Raw genomic sequence first — 22,316 nt, 5'->3', positions numbered from 1 at the left:
TTTTTTTTAAAGATTTTATTTATTTATTTGATGGAGAGAGAGAGAGATCACAAGTAGGCAGAGCAGCAGACGGGGGGGGGGGGGAAGCAGACTCCCTGCTGAGCAGAGAGCCTGATGTGGGGCTCGATCCCAGGACCCTGAGATCATGACCTGAGCTGAAGGTAAAGGCTTAACCCACTAGGCCACCCAGCTGCTTTTTTTTTTTTTTTTTGAAAAACCTCCTCATTTCAACCAGGATGCCAGGCTTTGGTGGTGGATCGAAAACTGGGCAGAAATCGAGGAGCAGTCTGTCTCACAGCCAAGCTCTGCTTTTTCTTTCCCAGCCTTTCCTGGGCCCACACTTGTCTCTCCTGCTCTTCTGTTACTGGGTAACCACCGCCGGGTCCTCTGTCTACACCTGACTGCCCCACTCCCAGCCCCTCTACAGGGCTTGCTGAACCCATGGTTCTCTGGGGAAACTTCCAGCTGCCCTGTGTTTAGACATCGGGAACTTAGGGGTCCCCTGGTTTTATCTCTGCACTTGACCAAGGAGAAATCTGAGGCCCGGGGGGACCTGGTTCAAAGCGAGGCTCTGTGGTGGCAAAGCGAGGCGTGGCATCCAGGCCTATGACTTTTCACATGGATAGTCCTGGATGCTATGTACCAGGCTATTTTACGTTTTCATTTAATTCCCCAAACCACCCTAGGATATAGGCATTATTATTATACTTTAGAATTTCAGAGATGAAGAAGCTGACTGAAGGTCCCAGGGCTGGTTAATAGTGAAGCCAGGATCAGAATCCAAAGGGTGCTGCTCGGGGCTTGGGACTTGGCTGATTTTAGCATGGGAGAAGTCCAGAGTTCCAGGAATCTCTTCTGTCCCAGGCAAGCCAGGATGGTCAGAAGCACAGGATGTGCTCCCCCCGGAGAGGGGAGAGCTGCGACGGAGTAGCCTTTCAGAGCAGCTGGGTACCCGACAGTAGCAAAGCAGATGGCCCGTCTTTCCAGGAATGGAAAACTCCCTCCTCTGAGGGAGCTGGGTATCTCTCTCACTTACCCTAACTTGATGGCGTTGACTGAGACATGGTCCTGTGCCAACACCCTTTAGACAGATGGGCTGGTCGGTACCGCACCAGGGCACTGCGTGAATTGGTGCCTTTGCAGAAGACATGTCTGTGATTGCATTGTTGCTCTGCACCCGCAGAGCATGGTGTAGATGAGGGCTCATACTCAGGCTGTTAGCAAAATCAGATTCAGAAAGTGTCCGAAGTTAAGTGAAGTATTAGAGCAGTTTTGCTGGCAGGGGAGGGGGGAGTGGAGGCTCATTTGGACCCAGCTGACTGAGTAAGTAAGCCTTGCCTCGCTGTGGAAGTCGAGGGAAGGGGAAGACAGATGCTGTGGCAGCAGCTTGTAGGGACAGCAGGGGAAGTAGTGAAGACCACCCTTTCTGGGAGCATGTCTGGGTTTGAATTTGCCGCGTGTTCTGCCCTCCACTGGCTGTGTGATCTTGCGCCAGTTACTGGCCCTCTCTGGGATTCCGTTGGCTCAACTGTAAAATGGGAATAAATCATATTATCATCATTGCATTATTTTGGACATACAGGGTTTTTAGGAGTCACAAATGACGCAATGTGAGAAAAAGGCTTAGCCTCTGTCAGGCATCAGGCACATGATAAACTCAATAAATCATAGTCGTCATGATTCTTATTATTAACTCTTGCTGTACTTGATAAGACCTGAGTTCTAGCCTCAGCTCTGCGGCTGGCTACCCCGGGGAGCTTAGGCAAGTGTTTAACCTCTCAGTTTCTTCTGTAAAGTGATGGGGCTGGATGGTACTCCCCGAGCAGCCCAAAGGTCTGTAGTTTTCTTTTTCTTTTAACGACTTTATTTATTTATTTGACAGACAGAGATCACAAGTAGGCAGAAAGGCAGGCAGAGAAAGAGAAGGAAGCAGGCTCCCTGCTGAGCAGAGAACCTGATGCCGAGCTCCATCCCAGGACCCTGGGATCATGACCTGAGCTGAAGGCAGAGGCTTAACCCACTGAGCCACCCCGTGCTCCAGTCTGTAGTTTTCTAAAATGCATCAAAGGTGAGCTCCCACCCAGAGCCCCAGGGCCTTACAGTTTTATGTCCTAAGACCCACATTAGCCATCCAGCAGCGCCCATGCAGCCCAGAAGCAAAGGCGAGGTCAGAGGGAGCCACTCAGAGGGTGAGGCGGACTCCAGCCCCTTGCCGGGAGCCCACTTTGTGTCACCTGCTGTCCGTTTATTTTGAGTAGAGGATCCATGTAGGAACAATGTGCTCTTTGTCATCATAAAAAAAACACAGGGGCTTGATTCTGATTTTAGCTTCATTCATGTATCTTGGAATATACAGAAACGTTCCTGGGTCCAAGAAATCGTGCTGTAAATTGAGCCAATTTGATTCTTACCAAACGGTCTTGAGTTCCGTTGATTGGGGTTTTGAAAGGGAAAGAGAAAAGCAAGTGTTGCAGCTAAATAAAACCTGTGGTGGCACATGGACAGCAGGAGGCCACTGTTAAATGTCCTCAGGGATTCCTTTCTTAGGGCTTTTGATCACCAGACCTTTTATTTTCAAAGGAAAAAAAAAAAAAAAAAAGAACAGCTGTTGAATGCTACTGGTAGTTTCTTCCTTATATAGTAGAAAACAGCCTGTCCAAGGCTTGTGAAGGAAGCCTTAAATCCTAGCTCATTCACAGGCTTTTTTGTGTGCCTACTGTGTGCCAAGCAGCAGGGGAAAATGTGAATAAGAAGGGGGTGGTCTGTAGTCCATACCCCTCTGCCCATGCCTGGCATGCTGTAGGCACTTGGGAAGTTCATTGAATGAATGGAGTGTAGTAACAGTTAGTTTTTGGTCTGTCCCATCACATCATTTTAATGACCCCTGTGACACTGGATTACCTTTTAGATGTAATCCAGTGTCACAGATGTGGCCAGCCAACCCAGTCTTGGGCCAAGCTAGAAAGTTGCGTGGTGGACTTGGCATCTGACCACGGGTCCAGCATTCCAGCTGAGAGCACGGACGGGCGCTGCTGGAGTCCACACTTCCCCTCTTAGTCACGAGACCCGGGCAAGTTACCTAGCCCTGCTGTGCTTCAATATTCCTATCCATAAAGTGGGAACAGTGGCGGTACCCACCCCATACAGCTGCTGTGCAGATGAAATGTGTCAGCTACAGGGCGTCCCGTGAGCCCTCTCTAAACTGTACCCTCTCTAAACTGTGAGTGTATGTCACTCACTCAACCTTCTCTGATGCCACTTTACCTAAAACGCTCATGGGAACGACACACTTAATACTTAGGTGCATAATTGCCAGCCCTTCCTTTGTCTCCCAGGCACGCAGCAGGTCCTCACTGTCCTTGTTTGGATGTGAAGAGCCTAGCAGTCTGGTCTGAATCTGCAAGTGGTTACTTTCCACTCCCGTGGTCTTGACCTTGGTCAAGCTTCTGAAGTCAACAGAGGCTCAGACCTATAAAATGCGGTCCTTCCTTCACCGTGGGAAGGGTTATGCTTAACCAAGTGCCTGGCACACGAGCACTTGGTAAACAGTAAGATTGTTATCATTCTCATAAACAGCACACAAGGCCCCTTTGGCTTTGGTGGCCTGGGGTGCCGAAGCTGGTTCCTGGGGCGCCCGACAGAGTGCGCATGGCCAGGGCATGAGGAAGGCACAGAGGGCGGGCGGCCTTGGGAAAGGGCCTGTGTTGCAGGCCCCACACGGTCAAAGCATTTTAAAGGCCTTTATTAGAAAAATAAACCAATTAAATAATACTGCCCCCCATAAAAGCTGACTTTTAATGGACTCCATGGTAAGGTTTTCACCGTGGCGGTCCTGCAGCCTCTGTCTCCGTGAGCCTGTCTGCCGCCATGGGGAGGGTTTAATCTTGCATGGCGTGAGCATAATTTTATAAGTTTTATGGCTGTTTTTTCTCCTCCAAAGTGTTGCTATGTCATTGTGCTCCGAGGGCAAGTTGCACGCACTTAACAGTTTACCTCGTTTTTGGTGGAAATGAAAAATGAAGCAATAAATTAAAGAAAAACACAACGTGGATTTTCCCCCTTCTTCTCGAGGCTTTGGTAGAGGAACAAAGAGGCAGTGTTTCCCCCCGCCCCACCCCCGGACAGCCTAATCAAATTCTAACAGCTTTTGTGGGTGGACATTTGCCCGCAGATCGCCTTGCGGGAGAGGGCTTTGGGGAGGCGGCACGTGTCTGGGGCCTTTTTGGCTGACCCCGGGATCCTGGGGACTGCTCTCTGGGGTAAGGAGGGGGTCAGCCAACGAAGCCCATGGGCCGTGCCTGTTTCTGTGACACGGAAAAATCATCCAAAGAAGATTTCCTGACACCTGAAAATGACACGAAATTCACGTTCTGTGTCCGTGAATGGAGCGGTGTTGGCATGCAGCCACGCCCATTGGGTTCTGGGCTGTCCCGGGCTAATGACAAGGTGCCCCAGAGACTGGGGGGCACCGGGCCGAGGTGCTGCCTGCCCTTCAAAAAAAAGCAGTGACCCTGCTCTTGGAGGCAAAGGAGAAGGAGCAAGAGCATACAGTCCCCAGGTTCCTGGAAGCGATGCTTTACTCTGAGGATTTCCACGTGGCTCCGAGGGGCACGTCAAAAGAGAACTGCCTGAGAAAGCATCGACTCACCTGGAGAATGTTCAGAAGTAACTGGCTCCGTGCAGAGATGGCTTTCTTCACCATCCCAACCCCAGGCAGGCTTCTGAGCGAGGGAGGGGCCCGGGTGTGTCCCTCTTTGGCCAGCCCTCCCTGCCTTCTGTGGCTTTCCAGTCAGAGAAGCGTTTTTTTTTTTTTTTTTTTTTTTTTTTTTAAAGATTTTATTTATTTATCTGACAGAGAGAGAGCACAAATAGGCAGAGAGGCAGGCAGAGAGAGAGGGGAAAGCAGGTTCCCCACTGAGCTAAGAGCCCGATGCAGGGCTTGATCTAAGGACCCTGAGATCATGACCTGAGCCGAAGGCAGAGGCTTAACCCACTGAGCCACCCAGGCGCCCTTTCTTTTATTTGACAGAGAGAGACAGCCAGAGAGGGAACGTCAGCAGGGGGAGAGGGAGAAGCAGGCTTCTCGCTGAGCAGGGAGCCCGATATGGGGCTTGACCCCAGGACCCTGGGATCATGACCTGAGCTGAAGGCAGACGCTGAGCCACCCAGGCACCCCCCAGAGAAGCCTTTGAGGTCTGCTGACTTCCCATCAGCTCGTTGGATGACTCAAGAGCAGAGAGGTTCTGCCCTTTCCCTCCTGGGTGTAAGCAGGTTTTTGTTGGGAATTGTTATGTGCAAATCCAGTGTACGATCTGATGCCTTCAGAAATTTGTAAGAAACGTTTTTTGGCCTGCACGCCGGTGTAAGCATTCTGCAGATAGGAGTAATTCACGGAATTCTCACAGCCCGCGCCATCTTACAGCTGAAGAAACACAGGCACAGCAAGGTTAGGTGCCTTGCCAAAGGTCACGCAGCTGGAATGCAGTTGAGCCAGAATGCAAACCCCCGGGCTGTCTGCTGCCGGGAACATCCTGGGTCCGCTCCACGGCTGCTGCAGAAGGATGCATTCTTTAGGCTTCTGGATGGATCTGCTTTCCTTGTCCGCCCCCCCACTCCCATGCCCTACCATGTCATCGCACGAGAAGATAGCCTCCGGTGGGAGAAGAAAACGCTTGTTGTCTCATTCATTTGTTTCTCCCTCCTGGACACTGTCCTCCCTTCAACAAATAATTACCGACAGGTGACTGTGTGTACGGCTCTGGGAGGGAGGGCCCAGAATGAGAGTGTTGGTGAGCAAGGAGAAAGAGAAAAGAAAAACTCTTTTCCACTTAAAAATAGTTCTTGGAGGTCAGGGGTGGGGGGTGGCGCCTGGCTGGCTTAGGCGGTGGAGCTTGTGACTCCTGATCTTGGAATTGTGCGTTCGAACCTCACATTGGGTGTAGAGTTTACTTAAAAATAAAACCTTTAAAAAATAGTGCTGAGTGTCCCCAATGCTGTTGGCTTTTGAGGAGTTCCCTTAATTCTCCCTCTTTTATTTTATTTTTTTAACTTTTCTTTTTTGTGGGCTCCAGACCCAGCGTGGAGCCCAGCGTGGAGCTTGAACTCACGACCCCTGAGATCAAGAACTGAGCTGAGATCAAAAGTCAGATGTTGGGGCACCTGGGTGGCTCAGTGGGTTAAAGCCTCTGCCTTTGGCTCAGGTCATGATCCCAGGGTCCTGGGATCGAGCCCCACGTCGGGCTCTCTGCTCAGTGGGGAGCCTGCTTCCTCCTCTCTCTCTGCCTGCCTCTCTGCTTGTAATTTCTGCCTGTCAAATAAATAAATAAAATCTTAAAAAAAAAAAAAAGTCAGTTGTTTAACTGACAGAACCACCCAAGCACCCCTTACCGTTCTTTTATTATTTATAAGTGCCCTCCTGTCTGTTTAGAACTATAAGTCCTTGTCTTTTGTGCCTTGACCTGAATACGTTCATTAAAAATAACCTAATTTACAAGAGGCTTTGGGGTGACCGGGTATCTGACTTAGCCAGTGGGGAGGGCCCTCCAGGGGGAGGCCCTGCAGGGTGCTCAGGTGACCAGAACCAGGTGCTGGAGCGGGAGAGGGGTAGGGAGGGCAGGAATAAGAGGTTGTAATTGATCATTGAGGCCTCAATTTGAAATATATCACCAAGCCTGGTGCTCCTAGAGCTCACTCCCTGGGAACAAACTTTTCACTCTTTTGTAAGTAGCTTCATTTTGGTGAGTTTCAGATGCCTGACTTGTTTTCCTAAAAACTTGGGGGAAAGAATGTTTTAGATTATTTATGACCTTCTGAGTGTGGAGATGCCAGCAAGCTGGGGAAGACGTACCATTGGATAAAGGAACAGTAGCTTTGCTAGAAGCTGACTTTCTCTCTTCCTTTCCTAGCTGTTTCTTCTTCCCCCACCGACCTCTGTGCCTTTTTCTTTGTCAGACAACAAGCTTTTGTTGCTCATTTCTGATGAGCCTTCACTTTCTCTCCTCAGTCATGCGGAGGAACCCCTTCGGTGTGGACATCTGCTGTCGGAAGGGGTCTCGAAGCCCCCTGCAGGAACTCTACAACCCAACCCAGGTAAGCCCCGGAAACTTTCTTGCTTTCTTGGCTTGGTCTCCATGCATCCGTTTTTGGAGGAGAGGGGAGAATGAAAGTCTCCAAAATCTGGTTCTTGCGGAATTTGAAATTTCCTGGCATTGCTTTACCTTCAGTGGTCGTTTTCTTGGTCACCCTTGCTCTGTGTCATGGCTCTGAATTCTAGCGACCAGAATTTAGAATTTGAGAAACCCTTTGGTATAGTTCTCGACTAAGCTTTCAGACCTGCTCAGGTTTGAAAGCCATATAGTCACAGGTTCCAGAAATGGGGCTCTGAACTTAGCCGTCTGGACAGTGTCCCCCTTAGCACCCCCAAAGAAGGTTCGCATGTGGGTGAACCTGTCTCCCTGTTCCATCGGTCCATTCAAGTCCAAGATCGATCCTCCAAGGATTCCCCCTCACTGTAGCTGGTACCAAGAGTCCGTTCTGGTGGGGGGCGGGGGTTGCTTTTTGTGAAGTGACTGTCATGGTAAATTGAGCTTGATCGTGAAGAGTTTCTCTTGGAGTGAACTAAGCTTCAATCAAGGGAATATGTCCTGGTGGAAAGCTAGAAGCCGGGGGAAGAGGCCTGGTCACCATGGCGATGGCCTCTGTGATGTGTGTGGGTCTTGATGAGACTCTAAGGCTGGTTCTCTTGTGGGAACTTGATACTAGGACTAGTAAGTGAGCTACTAGTGGCCTGACCTTTGATTGCTGTTGAGCAAAGGAAAAAAATGTACTGCTTTGGCCTTAGTCTCTTAGGTTTCTTTCTTTCTTTTTTTTTAAATAAAATTCTTAATTTAGTAATTTTGTGGACTAAGATGCTTGGTAGAGGAAGATAAAGCATGGTGCTCAAAGATGTTGCATTCCCTGAGGTCTCACAGAGGGAACTTTCTAATCCCATAGATCTTCTCACCTACACTCCCTTCTGCAAAAATGGGCTCCTGGGCTTGTGCATCATGGGTGTCCTAACCAGGTGAATCCACTCCCTCATCAGCACCACTGCTTGGGTGTTCCAGCGTGGCCAGGCCCGGTTAGCCAGGTGACTGCAGACTCCCATCTCCCCAGGCTTCCTTACTGGGCTTTCTGGTGACTCAACAGGGAATAGTTATTTGGGTTTTGTTTGGCGCCCAATTAAGCTGATTATTAGAGGCAAGTCTCCTAACATGTTCACATACCCGTGTTTAGGAAGAGCAGACAGGAGGTCCGTGGACTGTGTCTGTGCTGTTCACTGGCGTATCCCCAACCCCTAACACAGGGCCTGGTCTGTAGACGGTGCCCCCGCGTACCTGTGATGGGAAGAATGAAAGTGTGTGTTCACATCCTACCTCCTCTCCAGCTGGCTGTGCGGCTTGAATACGTGATGAGTCCACGTCTCTGGAATGCGGGAAGGATAAAATAACTCTGATGGGTCAGGGCTATGTAAACATTTGTCATTATCATGGTCATGAGGGTGGTTTCCATACTGGAAGTCTCGACTTGAGAGTCAGACGTGGGTTCAGAGCCTGGTTTCTTCATTCCCTAGCTATGTGAGTGTGGGCAAGGTACCGGACCCCTCTGAGACCGCCGGCCGTCCTCTGTAATGCGATGCTCACAGTCCCTGGCTTGCAGGTTTCCTGGAGAAGATGGACTTTGCTCAGTGCCTCCTATGGAGTTTGTCTATTCCTGGATTCATTCACTTGTTCACGCATTCATTTCTTCACTATTACAAGCGCCGGGCACTGGACACCAGACAGCTGGGCATGTGTGGTTATCCCTCCGTGTCTGGTTCCTCTTGTTGTCCCAGAGCTGGCATGAGCGAGTTGACTGGACAGGGAGACCCAGCTTGGCCTGTTTGTAAACCCACCAAAGGAGAGACAACCTGCGTGGGTAGAGGTCATCTCTTCTTTCTGGTGGTGTTTTGTTTTCCGGGTGAGAAGCTCATTTAGCAGCAGCCTAGGACCTGGGAGGGATGATGGGGCTAGAGAGGCAGCTCTGGGAGCCGTTTGTGAGGGCGTAGGCGGGTGAGTCACCTCCACCAAGAACGTCGTGGGCAAGCTGTCTGGCCCCCTTCTCTGGCAACCAGGGAAATGTCCCTGCAGGAAGATCTCCCCGCTTCCTCGGGATGTTGCCCGGGATGTTTTTTCTTAGGCTCGTTTCCTTTACAAGCTGCAATTGTGTTCCATTCCCACGCAAATACAGTCCGTGGTGCTTCTCAGAGACACTCTCTTGGGGATCCTTTGGGCTGCCGTGGGCTGCCGTGAGCTAGGCGCGGAGAGGAGAGAAGGGAGCAGCCACCCCTGTTGAGTTTAGTTAAGTTTCATGTCCCCAAGAATTTTACGGACTCTGGACCCAACTGGGCTTGGTTGTGCTCTGTCACGCTTTCTCACCAGCCAAGCTGCTGAAGCTGCCGGGCCTGGACTGATGTTCTGACAGAGGCAGATGACAAAGCCTGTCAGTTTTGCTAGAAACCAAACGGCTCCTAGGGATGCCATTTCCCCGTCTTAGGCTGATTGGTTATTTGGCTTTGATATACGATGGTGAGAATAGGAACTATTTATTGTAGATAAGAAAGGATTGTTAGAGGGGAGCCTGGGTGGCTCAGTGGGGTAAAGCCTCTGCATGATCGCTCAGATCATGATCTCAGGGTCCTGGGATCGAGCCCCGCATTGGGCTCTCTGCTCAGCGGGGAGCCTGCTACCTCCTCTCTGCCTGCTTCTCTGCCTACTTGTGATCTCGGTCTGTCAAATAAATAAATGAATAAATAGATAAATAAATAAATAAAAGCTTAAAAAAAAAAGAAAAGATAAAGAAACGAACATTAGAGCAAGAAGGTACCATCTTCGTTACCATGTACCAAGGCTGTAGACCAGATGTTTTCTCGATGGTTCTAAACATCTCAGGGAATGCTTACGATAAGCCCCAAACGAGGTCTGCCATTCCTATTTCACAAATGGGAGAGCTGAGGCCAGGGAAGTTCCACAGCTTGCCTAGGACCCCACAGCTGGTAAGAAGCAGCATAAAGATTCAAGCCCAGGACACACCACACATCCATTTATCTCTATGCTCTGCTCACTGTTACCAGCAGAGTTTTTTTTGGCACAAATCACCCCATACCCTGCAAAACAACAACTGAATCACACCCAGATTTTTACTGGACAAAGACTTAAAAAGCTCTCTGGGGGACAATTGGCTATAATCGGATTTTTGTGTCCATGGTTTTATTATTTCAGGACCTCACGAATCCCCTAACCACTGAAATGACAATTGGTTAAAAAAAAGTTTATGGTTGATATTCTTAGAAGAACTGTGCTCTGATGTCTTATAATTTTCCTGGTTCTCCGCTGTCTCCCTGGCCCCGAAATAAAATGTAATTGCTGATCAGATCAGCGGGTGTCAAGTCACCGAAAGTTCAGGGGTTGCCAACTGCACATTTGTGGGCCGAGCACATCTGTGGGCCGCCCTGGTGTAGCTCAGACTCGCAGGGCAGAGCTCGTCGGCAGCCGTCAATAGGGCCATAATTGCCCCAAGAGTGCCAGTGGGAGCGAGACAGCTTGTCCTCCTGCCCCGCCCACCTCCTGGTCCTCTCGTGGGTTCCCTGAAATCTTCACAGCATCACTCATGTGGTTCAGCCCTGCCCTGCCTGGTGCTTTCTTTAGCATTTCTCCCTGCTCTGTGATTACCATGTTCCAAGAAGACAGATGTGCAGCTGAGGGGCTGACCAGGGAATTCAGGAATTCATAAACGCAGAGTCTAGAAGGCTTGTAGGAGTGCACTAGGTCCAGCTGTCGATGGGCATTCCTGAGGGCCTGGGAGGACCAGTCTGTGTTTGAGGGATCTAGTGGTATTCTGGGTGAACTGTTTGAGGCCCCCCAACTTTTTTTTTTTTTTTTTTTTTTAAGGAAAAAACAAATATCTGTTATTTGGTCCAGTCTTCAAGATGCTAAAGTAGAGTTACTTCTCTATAACTTAGGCTCCAGGAGGAAGGATCGAAAGAGGGAGCAAGGAAGGAAAGGGACTCTTCCCTGAAAGTGTGATCTGCTTTCACTCCATGAGACCACACTGTTTGAGGCATTTCTACACATATCTTGTTGAATCTTCACAAGAACCTGAAAAGGAAGGTTGAACCCCATTCTTCAGATAAGTCAACTGAGGTTCAGTTAACGGAGCAACTTGCGGAGCTCGCACAGGTCCGCAGAGGTAGCACCGGGCCCGTCCGGCCTGGTGAGGTAGGAGGAGGATGAGAGCCAATCCCTTCATCTTTTCCAGGTGGAGGAGAAAAATGCTTTCTTGAGGTTCTCGTCCCTAGTGACTCAAGCTGAGACAGATGTGCTCAGGATTGTTGTGAAAATTCCCGAGATCAGGGGCCAAGGCTTGTGGAGTGATGCAGAATGCACAGTAGGTGTCCGGTAAGTGGCCGCCATTTTGTTTTCTGTTTCCCAGACCTGATATTTGGAGAGGCCTTTGTCTCTTGGCGGCAGCTAGGCTGAGTAGGAGTCACCCTCACAAACTCTGCTGTGGGATAGTGAGTCTCGGTGAAATTAGGAAGTCGGGGTGTTTGATTGAGTTTAGACTGATAAAAACTTGAACTGTCCAAAGGGGTTAGGGTGGGGGCTCTTGTAGCACCAACCTAAATAGCCTTTTCAGCAATGCTCGCCAAGCTTTGTTTCTTCTGCACACGTTTATGGGCTAAACAGGGGGAAGAGGCATGGAGAGGAGAGGCACGTGGTAGGCGGGCGTGATAAATGCTGATAATAGAGGCTTTGGGAGAATCAGGGGTAAGTAACCAACCCTTTAAGGTGCAGGGCAAGTGGGAGGCTTTGTAGAGGGGGTGGCAGTAGCTAGGCCTTTGAAGACACATCAGGCGTCATCTGACAGAGAAGAGGGAACAGCATCAAGGAGGGGAGGAACAGTAGAAGCGTGGGCCCCAAGTGGGCTCATCCATGGCACATTCTGGGATTGGAGAGGGGTTTGTGGCCAGAGTGGGGAGCATGCAGGGAGCTGGTTGGAGAGAAGGCAGGAGGGACAGGGTGGTCCCACCCAGATTAGGCTTGTCTACCCTTGTGGAGGGTGTAGTCTTTACCTGCCCGCAGGATTGGTGGTTCCAGGGAGCCCAGAGGAGATCCTGTACAACTCTTGAGCCAAGTGCTATTTCGGAGTCAAGCTGCTTGTGAACTGTGGGGCTTCTCCTCTCCTTGCTGCGGCGGCCTCTTTGACAAAATGACTGAGATCTGGGGTTCTCAACCCTGGCTACCCATGGGGACCCCTCGGGGAGCTTTGAAACAATGGCCAGCGCCCAGGCCCCACCCCGAGATTCTGCTTTTGTTGCTGGGTCTGGGATAGAGTTGGGGTGTCGGTGTTTTCAGAACTGCCTGGTGATTCTGGGGGGGGCGGCAGTGTTGAGAAGCACTGGATTGGTGGGTCCATAGGGGTCCCTTGAGTTCAAAACTCCTTGGTTCTTAAGTCACCCATTCCGGGACCAGCCCCTCAAAGCATACCCACCGAGACAGCTCCCTGTCATTTCTTACAAAGCCTCCTGGGACTCCCATCCCTTCATGCTCCACTGGTGGGTTCGGGAGTCGAGGCCCTCAGTTGAGGGGGGACTCCACCAGCACCGTGGGGACAGACCCAAGAGGCAGAGCCTCCAGGCAGGGTTTCGGGAGCGGCCCTGTGTCAGGGACATTTGAGCCACACAGCTCTGGACCCCGTAAGGACGAGAACCCAGACTTGTTCCATGCCACGCATCAGACGGGCATGTCACAAGGAACAGCTCTGGTCTTTCGAACAAGTGCGAAAGAAGGAGTGGCCCCCGGCCTTCAGAATTTTCTTTTGGGAAGACTGCGGCTCATGGTCGGACTCGCCGGAGAAGGCAAGGACGAGCAGACATTGTGCGGCTTCCAACTCGGGGCAATTAATCCCTTCATTACCAACCACCTGGTAAATGACGAGTCCGTCTAATTATCTTGTTTTGACCCAACAGCTGTCTACCAGCCAAGGAGGGATTAATTGATTTAGCTGTGGACCGGCTCCTTATGCAAAGATATTACTTACTGTCAGCCTTGCAGAACGGCAGCTGGCTGGCAAAGATGAAATATTACATGAACTTGATCTTACGCACAGTGCTTGGAAGAATGCTTCATTATTAATTGCAAATTACAATAGATGTGCAAGCCCATTGCAAAACTCAGGGACAGCAGGCCGCCTCTGTCGCCGGGGCCGGTTGCTCTATCTCTTTGAACCAGGGAAGGCACCCTGGTCAGATTTCCAATCAAGCCAGGACAGATGGGGACTCGGTCAGACACGATTTGGGTCAGAGGAGAGAATTGGGTGCTTGAAGGCACTGGTGGGGGGGGCGTGTTCCAGCCCAGACGTATGAGCTGGGGCGATGACCTGACCTCCCAAGCATTGGTTTATTGATCTGTAAAATTGGAACACAGTAGGGGCGCCTGGGTGGCTCAGTGGGTTAAAGCCTATGCCTTTGGCTCAGGTCATGATCCCAGGGTCCTGGGATCGAGCTCTGCATCAGGCTCTCTGCTCAGCAGGGAGCCTCTTCCTCCTCTCTCCTCTCTCTCTGCCTACTTGTGATCTCTGTCTGTCAAATAAATAAATAAAATCTAAAAAAAAAAAAAAATGGGAACACAATACGGTCTTGGAGTTCTGTGAGTTTCGAAATCCTGTTTAAAAAGCACCTGGAAAAAAAAAAAGCACCTGAGATTGTAACCAGGAAGAGTTGGTGGTGTTAATCGTGTTAATTGATAGCCAACCATGATCTGAGTTGATTTAGGTGACCTGGGACTTCTCTTACAGGGTCTGGGCCATGCTGGTCCCCTATATTATAGGCTCAGACACTTTGCAGGTGCACACTTGGAGTTTTGTTGAATAATAATAAGCTAGAATGATTTCCTCTTGCTTGGAAGCTACTAGCTGTTCATCATGGGCACTTCCTAAATATTTTGATTTATGTGACATGTCTGGTTGACTCTATTATTAAGAGCCTGGACATGCTGATCGGTAAGGCCATGGGTGCCTTTGTGTGTGTGATGTGTGTGTGTGCGTGTGTCTATGAGTGTGTGATGTGTGTGTGGGTACCTGTACACTCAGCCCATAGCCTGGACCATGGCAGAGAGGGCTACTGGGTTTAAACCTCTTCTTTATTGTCATACCCCCCAGTCCCTAGTGAAATGCTTCAGTAGTAGCTAAAGCCGACCCCCTTTGTGATGCCATTGAGCCCATGGCTTCATCCACGTTTCACTCAGCCCATCTTTATAGGCCATTGGTCCATTTCGGGAAGCCTCGTTTGACGCCATATATTCAAACCTAGGTAGTGAGCTCAGTGCCTTAATGGGGTTTTTCTGTGTTAGTCTGTGTGACTGCAGTCTGGCCTCTTCCAGCCAGAGAAGGGCATTCGAATGACAAAATGACCTCGGCAGTTTCTGTATGGCAACACAGCTCTAAAATCTGCCATTTTCAGAAAGTTATTTCCTAAATTACCCTCAATTATAAGAGACTTTTACATAATTTGATTTTTCTTTAAATTACATGACTCAAGTAGCTTCTCAGCCATTTGGATTTGAACCTTGTCAGATGCGTAGGGCTGATACTAAGCCCTGGCTTGTTCTCACCTTCTCTGTTGGAGAGACCTGGGTGGGGGTGGGTATTGTCTTCTGCCCCCTCTCGCTCCCTTCCTGATGGTGCCCACATTTCCCTCGTTTGGGACATTCAGCCTGTGCCTCTGAAATGATGTTACTCGGCCTTGAGCCCCTTGAAGGCAGGGGCTGTGTCTTGTTCACCTGCTGGCTGTTTCGGGCCAGCTACAGGACAGGCTCCCCAGGGGTTTGGGCAGTGAGGGGAGCGGCTTGACTGTGCTTTGAGCAAGTCTGGTATGTGGACATTCGGGCTGAAGGGGGTGATCGGGGCTTCAATGAAAGCAGGAGGTCTCCTGGGGTCAAGTGATGCCCCTGATCCAGAGAGTATGTCTCCAAGGCAAGCCGATGCCTGTGTCTCCCCTAAAAACATTTTTTGTGTACAAGTACCATGGAAGGGTCAATGCTTAGAAAGGCATTGATCATTTTCATCTCCACTTGCATCTGGTGACATTCTTTCTGGAGGCCAGCATGTGTCAGAGGGTGAGGTTGGAGAGAACAGGTTCAGGGGCCCGGTGCTTGAAGGAACTGGGGAGAGCGAGCCTGAGCCTGAGAGGAATGCAGGGGTGGGGTGGGGGGATTCCTCAAGCCAGATCTCCCTCTCCCTCAATACTTAGTCCACATCCAGCCCTGCTTCTTTTTTCCCTCTTGTTCCTCCCTCTCCTCCTCCTCCCATGGCCTGTGGCACAAGCAGCACTCGGTACATGTGCATTGATTGAAATGGAGCTGAAATTCCTGGGTTCCCCCTCCCTCTGTGTACCTACTGGGGTAGTTTGCTGAGGCTGCAGACTGGGGGGGGGGGGGGTCACAACCGAAACTTCATGTCTCACAGCGCTGGAGGCCAGAAGTCCAAGATCAAGGTGTTGGCAGGGTTGGTTCCTTCTGAGCGCCGCGAGGGAGAACCTGTTTCATGCCCCTTTCCCAGCTTCTGGTGGTTTGTCGGCAACCTTTGTCTCGCTTGTAGGAGTGTCCCCTCAGGCTCTGTTTTTCCCCTCATGTGGTGGTGTTCTCCGTGTGTGTCTGTGTGTGTGTGTGTGTGTGTGTGCGCGTGCGCGCACGCGCATGCATGTGCGTCCAAATTTCCCTTTCTTAAAAGGACTTGAATCCTATCGGATCGGGGGCCACATATTCCAGTAGGACTTCATCTTCATTAATTACATCTGCAATGACCCTCTTTCCAAATAAAGCCACATTCACAGGTACCAGGGGTTAGTCTTCAACATAATGGCTCTGTGTGTGGGGGAGGGTACACAAGGCAATCCGTAAACCCTGCTCTGTGCAGAGCACTTTCTAGAAGCTGGGACTCTCAGGATGAAGACCCTTGCCCTCTGTTAGTGTCGACTCTGACAGGTGCATCGCCCGTAAACTGACCATTACAGGATGAAATACTATTTCAGGTCAGCGCCCGGTGCTGGAGTAGTGTAATCAGATGGGATCATGGACCTAGACTAGGTGTGAGTACACACATGTGCTTGTGTGTGTGCACAGCCCCAGCCAGGGCACAGGGGAGGGGGGTCCACGGAGGAACAGCCTGCCCCCAGCTCCCCGCACAGTCAGTAAACCCACAAAGAGGAAAGGATATGCTCATTTTCAAGGGACTAAAATCATTGTCCCTCCTGGGCGGGCATCCGATCCTCCCATGCCCCTCTGGTTAGGACGAACAGGCCAAGGATTTGTGAAGAACAGCGCCCTCCGTGGCTCCTGACTTCTAGAAAGGTCGGCAGCTCCAGTGCCTCCAGCCATCTTCTATGTTCAGTATCTACATGACCATGCGGGGCGGCCTGCCGGGTTGGCCTCCTCCCAGTCTTGGCAGGTGTCAGGCAGCCCTGGAAAGAAGCTGGCCATTCCGGAATACGCCACAGGGGCGTGCCGCTCGGGCAGACTCTGGTGCTGCCTAAAACGGCCTTTGCAACATTTATTTTCCTTCGTCTTAAATCAGGGCTTTAAAGCCACAGAACAGCCAGTATACTGTCTGGCAGTCATTCCAAGTATTGGAGAAATGGCTCTGACCGTCTGTTCAGTCTCCAGCATGTTCCCTGCAGGAATATCCACAGATCTAGCTGTGGATACAAGGCTGTCCTGCCGGTGCAGAGCTCCGTTTATGAGAGCCGAGCAGGGTCGGGGCTCGCTTGGATCCGGTCTCGCGTCCTGCCCCGGTGTTCGGGGCAAAGCTCTGAGAAAGAGCGGAGCTTCTGAGGCCACACAGCCTAGAGGCGGTCAGGAGCATGGGGCTTGGAACTGGCCCACCTGGGCGGGAGTCCCGGGGCCACCCCCTGACTTGGGAAAGCTCCTGACCTGCTCTGTGCCCATTTTCTCACGTGCAAAATGAGGATAATATTAGCCCCTGCCTCCTAGGCTTCTCGTGAGGATTAAATGAATCCAGACGCTGCAAACACTTCATCAGTGAGGTCAACACAAGTGTTTGCTGTCTGTTGCTGTTATTGTTATTCAGGCACAAAAGCTGGAAAGGCGCACGTGATCCCTGAACTGAGCAAGTCCAAGTTCAGATCACTTGGAAGAAAGAGCTCCGTTTGGCTGGACTGTCTTCTACCTGTGAGAAGGGAACTCCCATCTTCAAAGCTTGGGTTCTCTGCTTTAGCTGCTCTGGAGCATCACAAAAGGCACTGTAACTAGTCCCAAAGCTCAGACTCTGGGCTTGTACTACTCAAAGCTGGGTCCAAGGGCCAGCGGTCTTGGCATCCCCCGGGGGAGCTTGTTAGAAATGCACAGTTTTCACCTGGGGGGAATTGGGGAAGGCTTTTGAGCAAACAGCCCCCTCCTGGGGGCTCCTAGAAGCAGCATGGGTCCAGTGCATTGGATAACAAGGGACAAGGGCATGGGTTTTGGAGACTGGGAAAGCAGAAGCAAGCGGTCCTGATCTCTCCTGGAGCCTGGCGTGCTTTTGATTTCAGAAAACTTAGGATGTAGAAGCTGTGTTTGTGCAGCGTGGGTGCTTGTCCGTGGCAGGGACCCAGAGCCCCGTGGTGGGCTAGCTAGATCGCCAGCCTTGCGGTACCTCTGGGGGCATTAAAAATATTCCTAAGGGGCTCAACTCAGGGAGATACGAAACAGGGTGCGGTGCCTTTAAAAGGCAGCCCCATTGGGTGCCTGGGTGGCTCAGTGGGTTAAAGCCTCTGCTATCTGCTCAGGTCATGATCCCATGGTCATGGGATCAAGCCCTGCATCGGGCTCCCTGCTCAGCGGGGAGCCTGCTTCCTCCCCTCTCTGTCTGCCTCTCTGCCTACTTGTGATCTCTCTCTCTGTCAAATAAATAAAATCTTAAAAAAAAAAAAAAAAAAAGGCAGCCCCATCCTTCCTGGATGCCTTGTCCCTGGGTGAAGGGGATTTGCACGCTTAGAGGGATCTGGGCTCCTTTGGGTGGCCAGAGCCCAGGTTTGTTCTCTTCTTCGGTTGGGCTGTTCCTGACCTCAGTTTGTTAAGAAACAGGCAGGAGGAGCCCCAGTGGGCCGACAAACCACAGCCCCTCCCGTTCAGGCCTTTATTTGCAAATAATGTTTTTTAGGCATCCCCCACCCCCATCGCCCTCCTGCCACCTGCAACAGATCTCAAACAATGCGGTTCAATGGGAGGAGAAAATAATTTAGAGCCCTAAGTCCTGAGTTGAAATTCTGCCTTTTTTCACTTATCAGCGGTGGGATCTTGGGCAAATACCTCAATGTCCTGGGGCTTGAATTGCCTCGCCAGGAATGTGGAAATAATTTATTTACCTTTAGCTAAAGAGGCCACACAGCACAGCAGTGAAAACCGGCATTCTCCTCTAATCGGGCTGCCTTGGTTTAAAGCCCCGCTTACTGGCAGAGGCACCTTGGGTTGATTCCTAAATGCTGGATGCCTCAGTGTCCTTCTCCGTGTAATGGGGGTAACAGCAGTACCCGCCTCTTTGAACTGTTAGGAGAATGTAATGAGTTGACTTGTGTCAAGGGCTAGGATAGTATCCACGAGCGCGAGCTACCACTACGAACAAGCTTGCCCTCCGCCTCTGGTCAGCGGGGACTCAGTGCCAGGATGATCAAAGGTGCTCCAGGCGCACCGGTGGGGGGGGGGGGGAGCCGGGTCCAGGGCAGGAGGCAGTGCTCGGAGCAAGAATTGTGGGAACTCTGTGCACCTGTATCCAGAGCCCACGACTTCTCTCTGCTTCCAGGCTTCGAGACCTCTTGCAGAAACTCACGCAGCCCTTCCCCGCTCCCTTATGAGTCAACAGATTATCCTTGAACCAGGAACAAGATTGCTCAGGCCAGAGATGGTGCCCGAGATAGGGAAACTGCGGGGGACTTCTTCCATGGGTGCAAGGGTTGGGAGGCTGGTTGGTGTGTTTCTCGTTCAAGCACTTCCCTCCTGAGACGCAGTGACCATCTGCAGTGTTCTCCCCAGTTCATTCTTCTTTTCCGGAGACCTGTTTAACCAGCAGCAGCTGTTGGAACTGTACGAAAGGGTTAACTCGCCCCCCCCAAACTCATTTATCACTAAGGCTAAGGACTTAAGCTCACACTGAGCTCTTGGGTTTTGCAGGAGGAACATTCTGGGTTCCACGTTTCAAGAGCAACCCGGAAGTCCATGAATGAGAGACAACTTGTAATCTTTGCAGAGGGGCAAATCTGAATCTGAGAAAGCCGGTCCCTCCGCTAATAAGTGAGCCCAGCCATCCACAGCCTCATAATTCTGTAATTATCATTCTCAGAGCACCTTCATTCCAGGACTCCTGGAGCGGCTTGAAAGTCTTATCTCATTTTATAGGGAAATTGCATGCTAGAGTGACATTTGGAAATCAGGATGCTGTCATGGGACATGTCCCTCAAAAGTGTTTTGTCACCACTTAGACTGGCTTACAAAGGGCATCTCCACTTTCTGCTCTCGGCCTTGGGTCTGTCTTGTTCATAGAGTGGTTAATCTCTGTTTAGAATCTCAGCCTTGGCGCTCTCAGTAGGTTTTCCTCCAGTTTACAGCATAAATGAGCTGGTGTCTGAAAAGAAATGTGACTCTTTAAAGGAATTGGCAGATACTAGGGGAGTTCAGAAGCAGCTGACATCCAATTATTCATGGTCCTGGGGGAAAGGGACTGAATAGGAAAGAGAAAGCCACAGATAATCTCCAAACCTCTTGTTAATCAGTAGCCTTCTCTTCCAACACGCCTCGAACCAGAGCCAAAAAATGGGCGGATTCATCGCTGTCTTCAAAATTGAGATCTTAAGAGATCAGTACTGGAGAAATAATTTGCCAACTCCTTTCTTAATGAGAAGGATCTAGAGGAACTGATTTCTGCCCCCCACTTATAGCCAAGTGCTGTTTTTCTTGAGCAGGTGGAAAAATGAGCTTATTGTGTTGGTTGGTTTGTTCATTGTCTTATCAGAGAAGAGCTTAGAACACTGCAATTTTCTTTTTGCTAAAAGTAAAAAAATACTGGGATTCAAGCCTCGCAATCTTGAAATAAGAACCAGGAGCTAGAATGAGAGTCCATTGCAATTAATAATGGAGTTTCCCCTAGGGTACATGGAGAGGAAGAAATGATAAGCATCTTGTAAGATAAACAGCCTCTGGCAAATTGTTACCATTCGTTATCCTATTAGTGCGGGTGGGGGGGGTGCTCTTGAGCCTAAGAAACCCTGCTTTTCTTCATCTGTTCCGCTGTTCAAATTTAACTTGCTAAATAGCAGTGTCCAAATCCAGTGCAAATCTTGGAAGGTGGCTGTGCTTCTGATCTCAAGCTTTACCCGGTGGGATCCTGGGAAAGTCCTCAGATTGTACCCATCAGTTCCGGGGAGGGGGGGTAGGCACCTTAATCATGGCCTGGGGAAAGGATCTATTTGGGGGATAAAAGTCAAGCCAGCCTCAAGCTCAAGTGAGTGTGTACAGCAGCTGCTGCAGAAGAACCCCGTTAAGGGAACCGGGGCAGATCTCTGTTCTCTCTCTCTTGTGCTGTCCTTGACTTTGCCCTTGACCCAGGGGCATTCACAGCCTCTGGCTTGGAGTTAACTTGGGTCCTAAACTGTGGTAGGCAGAACCACCCCACAAAAGATGTCCACATCCTAATCCCTAGAACCTCACAGGGCAGAAGGGACTTGGCCGGTATGGTTAAGGCTCTTAACAAACTGAATTGAGGCCACGCTTTAAAGTCCAGTTTCCAGGAGGGAGTAGTGGAGTGAGCCGGTATAGGGCACACAGCCCAGCCAGCACTGGCTGGGGGACCTCAGGCAAGTCACTTAACCTCTCTGTGCCTCAGTTTCCTCTTCTGTCCACATAGGGATAATCCCAGTAGGTGCCTCGGGGGGTTGTTGCAAGGACTAAATGAAGACACAGCAGTAAAATGATAGAACAAGGCCAGGCACCTAGAAGTGGGTGTGTCTGTGTGGACCATTGCCAGTAACCCCCACAGCCATAGGCAGGGTCCATTGACTGCCAGTTCAGTGCTCACTCCAGGGTTGCCCACATACGAACAGCCAAGACACCCCAAAGCTACGTCATTCTGCCGGAGTGTTCTAAAGCACTAAACCAAGGTGGTTCCTGAAGTTCTAGCTCAGGTCCACACCTGTTTCCTAGACAGAGAGCGTCGTAGGTCTCCGTTGTGACGAATTGGCTATGCGGCCGCAGGGTGAGCACAGCCCTAGACCACGTATAAATGACTACACGGGGCTGGATTTGGTCCAAGGGTGGCCTTTGGACAAGGCTGAGAGCCGGAAGTCCCGAGTTCAAAGTCCCAGCTTCGCCACACCACAAGGGTGTACCTGAGCAAGTCCCGTAGCACACACACACACACACACACACACACACACACCCGCCCCAGGGCACAGGTCTTTCGCCCCTAGAAGTGGGAATAATGCTGGTGCCTCTCTCTGTCTCGAGCAATGGTGTAGACGACGGGAGTGGTGTGTAAACTCCAGTACCAAGCCTAATGTGGGTGTTAACATTTTGCTGCTGGTGTGCAGTCGTGGCCCAGGCTGCCACTGGTAGATGACCGCACACGCAGTGTCCAATGCTCTGTACCGGCCACCGGCTTTCCTGTTGCCTGGCGGAGTCAGGAGAGGCTTATTTACTTTTAGTGACGATGAGGATGAACATCTTGTTTTGGGATTGGAGAAATGCGCCAGCCTCTCGAAGGTCCCGTGCGCTGCCACGCCTAGTGTCTCAAGCAACAGATGCCTTCGGTGTAGCGCGAACGGGTCTCCATGCTGGAAACTGCCGAGGAGCAGAATGACTATGATGAATGGGGACTCCAGGGAAACCCAGCGCTCGCTCTCAGTGTCTCAGGCTGGAGAAGGGGAACCTGAAGGCTTTCTGGAGGGAAGATGGGTGTTAACTGAATTACCGAGCTGAATCACAGCACGTTAGTGAACAGAAAGCATTGTGCTAAGCAATTATGCATCTCATTAAGATGCGCTCAGTCTCAGCCTCCATACTGAGGGAATTGTCAGAGCAATTACGCGCAAACCTCAATTTTGAGGTCTGAAAAGGGGTCAGTGCATGATTGGCAGGAGAAGAAAAAGGACGGAGGGGGTTTAAAACAATGGGTATGAAGAAGCTGTTGCAGCACAGAAGATGGGACAGTAAGAGGCGACACCCCGATCCCTCAGGACTGAGCGTGTGTGTGGGCTC

At 50.7% G+C, this 22,316-nt stretch overlaps 1 protein-coding gene across 3 annotated transcripts in view; it reads left to right on the top strand.

Annotated features, from left to right (window-relative positions):
* CHST11 (carbohydrate sulfotransferase 11) overlaps positions 1 to 22,316 on the top strand; it is a 255,773-nt gene that overhangs the window by 114,239 nt on the left and 119,218 nt on the right. For all 3 annotated transcript variants that reach the window (XM_059402209.1, XM_059402208.1, XM_059402210.1), the window contains exon 2: positions 7,004 to 7,089. In XM_059402209.1, coding sequence (XP_059258192.1) covers positions 7,004 to 7,089 — 86 coding nt within the window. The remainder of the gene's footprint in view (positions 1 to 7,003; positions 7,090 to 22,316) is intronic.

The sequence above is a fragment of the Mustela nigripes genome, chromosome 6 (genome assembly GCF_022355385.1).
Source record: "Mustela nigripes isolate SB6536 chromosome 6, MUSNIG.SB6536, whole genome shotgun sequence".
Classification (NCBI taxonomy): Eukaryota; Metazoa; Chordata; class Mammalia; order Carnivora; family Mustelidae; genus Mustela; species Mustela nigripes.
Note: the sequence above shows the minus strand (reverse complement) of the source record. Positions and strands in the feature narration are given on the sequence as shown.